The sequence below is a fragment of the Mustela nivalis genome (genome assembly GCF_964662115.1).
Source record: "Mustela nivalis genome assembly, chromosome: 9".
Classification (NCBI taxonomy): Eukaryota; Metazoa; Chordata; class Mammalia; order Carnivora; family Mustelidae; genus Mustela; species Mustela nivalis.
In genome coordinates, this window is record NC_139028.1 from 13383690 (window position 1) to 13390995 (window position 7306).

A 7306-nucleotide genomic window follows, 5' to 3' on the forward strand; every position below is an offset into this window, starting at 1 on the left:
CCTCTTACCATCAACCAAGAATGTTCATAGACCCACCCCATCGGAGGCAGAGTCTGGGTTTTATTTTCTACCGAGCCAACCCAGGGTCTGGCACGTGGTAGGTATCCCATAACTAGGAGCCTGATTGTTTCCTGAAAGTCTCTCTGTGAGCCAGAGGCCGGCGTCACAGGCTGGTCGAGTAGAGGACAAGCAGAAAGCCTAGGGCAGGAGAGTGTGTATCTGGCTTTTAACCTCTCCGGGGTGTTCAGCGTCCACGGCTGCCAACACGCCACGATTTGGAAATACACACTCCCCCTGGGATAAGCCATAGCTACTAAGTTCTGGAAAATCTTCCTGGGCTGCAGCCTTGCCATTGAACTCAGTCTAAACTTAGACACGCCATTTCACCGCTTGATGACATCGGGCACTGTGATACCTTATACTTTGTAAGTTTTCTGCAACAGGAAAAATAACTATTTTTGATTTATTGGTATCTCTTCTGTGAGATGAGTGCTTGATATAATCTCTTGGTACTTTCTATTTCAGTTACGTTTATGAGACCGGAGTGGGTGGGCTTGGGGGATGCTGTGGGGGTGACAAGTAGGGAGCTGTGTTTTTCAAAGATTTGTGACAAAGTAAGATGCTTTTCAGATTTTATATATTAAACATGTATGTATATATACAAACATGTATAGATATACATTATACTATGTGTATTTGTCTATATACATGTACACACACACACACACACACACACACACAATTTTCTACAAGGTGTGAGAGAAGTATGGGGCAAATTTCCACCTGCCACTAAACTGTGATTCAAACTCTCCGCCCTTCTTTTCTCACTGAGGCTAGAACCACAGCCTGTGCCAGGTCTCAGAAATCATTCCCAAGTCAATAGCCCCAGGAAAAAACCTTTCTACAAGAAGAGAAACTGTCAGATTGGAATTTCAGCGGTTAATTTCCCCCTCTTGAACTGGCTTTCAAAGTATTTCTGTAGGACAGATTCCAGACTCACAGGACAGAACCGGATCAATGTAACAGAGACTGTTGGGTCTTAACAGGGTTCAGAGGAGAGAGGAATCCCATCAGGCTGGGCAGAGGGTCGGGGGGAAGCACACTCAGAGTGAGAAGTGAGGTGAGAAGCTAGGACTGCAAAAGCCTCTGAGTCTGGCCTGTGCAGGTCATGAAGCCCCCCATCAGGTTTTCTCCAGAGGCCAATTACAGGCAGGAACCTTGCCTGTCCATGGGGTCTCTGTCGCTAAGCCAGGAAATCCACTATCCTTGCCCTCATCTGCCTTCCTAGAACCCTGGGAGCTTGGGAGGTGCCCAGCATTCCTGCCCAGCCGACCACGGGTCCCTTCCCCATCCTGGCAGTGTTAGGCTCCCGGGGAGACAAGAAGCAAGCTCCGACTGCCCAGCAAACCTCCACGGCCTGTTCACCATGTGCCAGGAGCTGTGTCAGGCCCTAGAGATTCACCAAAAGGAGAAGCATCGATTTTTGCCCTTTTTTCTGTTGTTGTTTTTGCCTATTTTGCCTATTTTTAAGACACAGCAGTAATACACATGTGGTATTTTGTGTTCTGCTTTTTCACAGAACAATGCCTCCCACGCATCATTTTCCCCACAGTTGTATTTGTGATAAGCTTGAGGTGTCTCTACAGCCTTGACAACAAGGTAGCCAGAAAATGTAAAATTTGAATAAAATACTGGGTACGATACAATTATCTCCATAACTGTCCATTATAAATGGCTGCGCTTTAATCAGATATTTAGATTTGAAACTTGGCACTATTTTGCTATTATTTTCCCACTATTTTGCTATTTTGTAATACTGCAATGAATATCTATGGGTATACATTCTTTTTTTTCCTCAGGGGGAAAAACATACAGTATACAGTATAGCGGAAAGAATATATATTTTAGAGCCAGATAGACTTGGGTTCAAATTCTAGCTCTGTCGGTTAGGATCTATGTGACCTTGGGCAAGTTCCTTCACCTCAAGACACTTGGGTTTCCCTTCCATACAAACCCATCAGTGCTACTTATCCCAAGTGACAGTGGTGAGGATTACTTAATGCTAATGGGTAAAATCATTCTGAGATAGATCGGGATTTAAATTCTGGCTCTCCTGCTTAACTGGGACAAGATACTCAACTTCTGTTAAGCCGTTTCCCTCTCTGTGAAATGGAAATTCAAATATGTATGTAATGAGGTTCTTGGGACAATTAATTAAATACATATGATGTGTTTAGTACAGTGCCGAGTACACAGTAGGGGATCGATAAAAGTTAGCTGTCATTATCACAGTAATTACTATTATTACATAAGAAGGCAGCACTTGATAAATGCTGGTACCTCAGACTCCTACTGAGGAGAAATATCCAAGAATCGGAGACTGGGTCAAGGGTAAGGCATATGTTCATAAGCAGCGCCATATTGTTCACCAAAAGAACCGCACACCACCAACAGCACGATGAATCTATCCACTTCACGGCCAGCCTCACCAGCAGTTTTTATTTTGTTATTTTTAAATACCTCAATTTTCACTTCTTTATTACTGCGAAGGTGGCCATTTTCTCATCATGTCTTGTTTCCTGTTGGGATATCATCTAGCATGAACACCTTATTTCTACCTTGTGCCTGTTTATCAGTTTGAATCTTGGTGTTTTCCTTCAATATTTGAATAAACTCTTTATGTATCAGGAACATAATATTTAATGCAAATACTTTCCAGAGAGGGCTGGTACCGATGCAGGAAGACCAGGGCTAGATCTGTGCGTTGAGGAGCATTTCTACGGGTGGGCCTGTTAGGTCTTGCATGGGGAACTCAACTAACTACTCCCACTTCAATCTCTAGGCATCTCCAGCCCCGCAGGACACTGTGGTTCCAGGTTTCTAACTAAAGGATCGTTCTTAGTTGTCTTGTAGACACTTCAAGCCTATCATAGACATAATTAAACTCCTCAGTTGTCCCCCAACTAGCAAAGTTTCCAAACTTCTCTGTTTGGTCCCTTAATGTCCAAGCCAAGTTATCTGGCTATTGTTTCTCATTGCAAGTACCCTCTCTGTCCACCCCATTTTCCAAGTTTGTGTTAGACCACTTTACTTTAAGGAAAGACCTACACAAAACAGGGAAAAAACAGTCCCTGTTTTGGCCAAATGGAATCCGAAGAGCATTTTTAGTTTTATGGAGAAAGGTAAAAAGCCAAACTAGAGTCTAGCCTATGTTTGGGAGGGAGCAGCCCACAGCCCAAGCAGCCAGAATGGCATACTGCCCAGCTCCTTCTCGAAGGAGCCACACTCAGCATCTCAGCACCAAAGCTGCAAGGCCTTTTTTTTTTTTTTAAGTGGTTTATTTTTTTTTTAACTTTTTAAAAAGATTTTATTTATCAAGAGTGGGAAGGGGCAGAGGGAGAGGGAGAATCAAAACCAGACTCCATGCTGAGCGTGGAGCCCTACAAGGGGCTCGATATGACCACCTGAGATCAGGACTAGAGCTGAAATCAATCCGGAGTCAGAGGCTCCAGCCACTGAACCGCTCAGGCGCCCCCAAGCTGCCGCAGTTCTGAACTGTGTGAACGAACATCTGTGCCTTATCTCTGTTTATTTCATGCATCCTTTATCAAAGATGCATCCTATGGTTTCAATAAGCCTAAAAGACGTTATTTTTGGTGTCTGGGAATGCTCAAAAAATTTTCCATATGAACTCTTGGTAATCACTTCTTTCCTTTATGCTGTGTGGGCTTGTGACGCTTTCTAAGGAAATGCTTTATTTTTGGATAATGGGGAAAATCTGCAGAGCACAAAGCCCTCCCAGTCTCTCACATGGGTCTGTGGTACAGCATCCTAAGTAATAATCTTGTATGAGAAGTCACGTGTTCTGACTTTTGATTTGGAAAATATGATCATACATATCAAGAAAATGAGCAGAGACAGCCAAGTTGACATGTTATCTCAGGCCTTTTTCACATGCCCGCATCTGCTACTGAAACCCGTGCACGTGAGCTAGTACTTAAGCAGAACAACGCCCAGGAGAGGGCTATCCAGTGATGGGTGTCTGACTGTGGGATTCGGGAATCAACCAGGAGGAAGGAAAGTACTAGAAATAACTGTCTTTAGCATTTGGTCCAAGTGTCTGCTGTCCTTCAATTAGTTTTATATATTAATGGTGACATTTTTGAAATTATTGGGGGTAATTATTTGTAATAATTTAATCGTTAGCAGTATTGATTTTGTCTTAGTATTATGCCTTCTTCTGTGCATGTCCCAGTTATGATATCAGTGCCACGCTATCAGAAAGAGTGTTTCAACCTTCCTCCTGAGGGCCAACCCAATGGCTTTGCCCCCTGTGTGTAGTTCCAGGTCCCCCTAAGGGCAGCTGTCCTGGGCACCATGAGCTGCTATTGGGGAAACACAACAGAGCAAACAGCAGTCCAGATACAAAAAAATCAAAATTCCCTTGAATGAAAATTAAACCAAATAATCTCACTATTTCTAAGACCACAGTTCATGAGGAGCATGTTGATAGTAACATCCTAAGTGGAAGCTTCCCCCTGTCATTTCCTAATTCTCCCCTCAGTTTCCCCAAGAATACATACTGGATCACGTATGAAGCCCCGTGCTCTCTAGAGAAACAAAAACACCTCCAAGGACACACACCGAGAGCCACCAGTTCCTTAGTCCTTTTGGGAAATGGGTTGAAAACAAACTGCATACAATTCTAAAGTTCTCCTTCCCGAGGATGGGTGTGTCTGTGTGTAGGGCACGTGCATCTGTGTGGGTCTACACACGTGGATGCGTGTGGGTGTGAACACAATGTGTCCACCCAGTGAGGAAACGGTGGAGCCTATTTTTCTAAAAGCAGAGTATGATGGCATGAAATACACATCCTCACCCCTTCCAATACTCGTTACTCCCCACAGGAGCTGTATCTGCTGAGAGGAGTGAAGACCGGGCTTTGAGCCCAGTGTATTCTAACTGCTTCTACAAAGACCAACGAGGGTTTTCCTACGTGAAGAGTATCTTTGGAGGGTTTTTTTTGGGGGGGGGGGGGATGGCCAGTGCAATCTTTGGAAAGAGATGGAAACCTAGAAGCGACATTACCAAGAAGCTGCTCGCAAACAAAACGGCTTTCTAAATTCGAGTCAAGGAGATGTATTTTTGGTCTGAGAGTGATGCCCAGAAACGCCTACCACAGGCACCTGGAGAAAGCCTTGAGGAGGTCTGTTCTAGAACTGGCGAGCAAGTCCTTCTGTTCACTCCAGGACCACACTTTCCCACCAGAAAAACTGGTTAATTTACATCCCAGGCAATTACCGGTCGATATCGTTCTCAGGTATCTAACCCCCATCCGTAACACCGTATGGCAAGATCAAGGGTAAAATGTCGCAGCAACTTCTCCCCGGGAGCGCCACGCGCAAGGAGACCCGCCCATTCCAGCCGCTCCGCGCGCCCCAGTGCGAGGCCGGCTCGCCCCGCAGCACGGCCAGTTCCTGGAACCGGGCCTTTCAGGGTGGGAGCCCTTCGCCGCCAGGGAGACGCCGCCTCGCCCGGGCGCCGCGGACGGTGGGCGCGGGGTGGAGACAGGCTGCTCTGGGGTCGCGGACGAGTGTGCGGGGCAAGGGCGGACCGCGGGGAGGACCAGGGCAAAGAAGCACGTGTTGCGCTCGGGCCAGGGTTCCGCCCCATTTCACCCGCCCACCCGGCCTCCGCGACCGCCCGGGGGCACCTGAGCGCGCGGCACGGCGTTGTCGGCTGCCCGGACAGTCGGGGACCCAACGGCCGACCACCGCCCACGTGCGTGTCCAGCCCGGGGCGCCTCAGCTCCGCGGGACCCATTCCGGGAGAAACGCTCCGGAAAACCTGCCAGCACGGCGAGGGCAGGGGCGCTGCGCAGCGCCCCGCAGGCTGGCCGGTCGGGGATGCCGCGCGTGGGCAGAGCACAGCCGGGCTCCCTATCTCCCGTCAGAGAGCCGCCGAGTCCAGCTTTCCCCCGCGGATGCTGCGCGTCCCGGGGCCGCGACAGGTGCGTCGCGAGGGCTCCGCGCCCCGCTCCGCGCGCGCCTCGGGGCCGGGTAGGGGAGCCCCGCGCGCTCCAGGGGTTCGGGTAGGGGAGCCCCGCGCGCTCCAGGGGTTCGGGTAGAGGAGCCCCGCGTGTTCCAGGGGTTCGGGTAGGGGGGCCTCGCGCGCGCCGGGCCCCTGCAGAAGACAAAGGAACTCGTTCTCTACCTGATCCTGTCCTTCTCTGCCCTCTGGAGCTCCTCATTTCTTTCCAGCACCTGGAGGATCTTCCTGGCCTCCTCGTCGTTTAAGAAGCTGAAATCAAACCCCTGAGGAGCTTCCGTCATGTTCTCTACCGTGTGTGAATGAAGCTCCTTGGCGCCTCTTGTTACGAAGACATTTTTCAAGGCAGAGACCAGTTTCAGGAACTTGGTCCCGGAGCCAGTAAGAAGCCCGCCCCTTTGAAAATCTACAACCACAAACTTCGGGAACGGCCACACCTACGGGGCTCTCATTTCGACAACACCTTAATGACAGGGTTGTGTCAACCTCTCCAACCGAGACGCAGAGCGATCGGCGGCGCCGGCAGAGGGAACCAATCCCATTCCAAAGGGAGGGCCCTTGGGCGGCTCTCCTCCCCCTGCCGGTCCACCGCCTATCACACTCGTTAAAGTAACAATCCTGCCTCTTTGGGCACGGAAATGAGGCCCGAGCTTAAGGGTTGGCGCCAACGCAGTGTTTGCTTTGGCCGGCGGTGATTGCTCTCAGAACTCCAGCTGGACTAAGAAGGAGTGAAAAGGAATGAGATCCACGACTAATCCTCCTTTTCAGTAAAGTTGCAGTGGGACCTTCAGATCTGATACGAGAGTCCCGTTTGAAATACCCAGAAGGGCTGAACCATATGGACACGAGACTGATCTGAACCAGGACCAGGGGCTAAATCGAGTGCATCCCTGGAAATGAGGTCTTCGCCAAGCCTCCCACCCCGCAGACATCCCCAACTCATCCTCCTGCAGAAGTCACTATGGAGCTTTAGGAGGGGGAAACCAAACCAAACCAAAACTTTTAAAAACCACAAGATGGTTTATGGTATCTTAGGAGGAGACAGCCCCGCGGCAAGGGATGATGAAAATGACCTGTTTGTAGTTTTCCCTAAGATTTGATAATCTTCTTAATAATTTCAGAAATGTCACTCAAGTGCCACTTTCACACACCTAATCCTCTGACTAAAGAAAATGTAATCCTTTGAAACCATAGAAATAGCTTTCCTAGGAAGTATTTTTCAGAGACAGGATGAAAGTTTTTTTTTTTAATCTCCATT

General features: G+C 48.6%; 1 protein-coding gene across 2 annotated transcripts in view; it reads right to left on the reverse strand.

The window, feature by feature from the left end:
* Window positions 1–6509, reverse strand: part of EXPH5 (exophilin 5) — a 64571-nt gene extending 58062 nt beyond the window's left edge. The window contains exon 1 of one of the 2 annotated variants that reach the window (XM_082683216.1): window positions 6214–6509. In XM_082683216.1, coding sequence (XP_082539342.1) covers window positions 6214–6332 — 119 coding nt within the window. In that variant the 5' untranslated portion in view covers window positions 6333–6509. The remainder of the gene's footprint in view (window positions 1–6213) is intronic. The other variant, XM_082683217.1, reaches the window with a different exon arrangement.
* Between the last annotated feature and the right edge of the window lie 797 nt (window positions 6510–7306).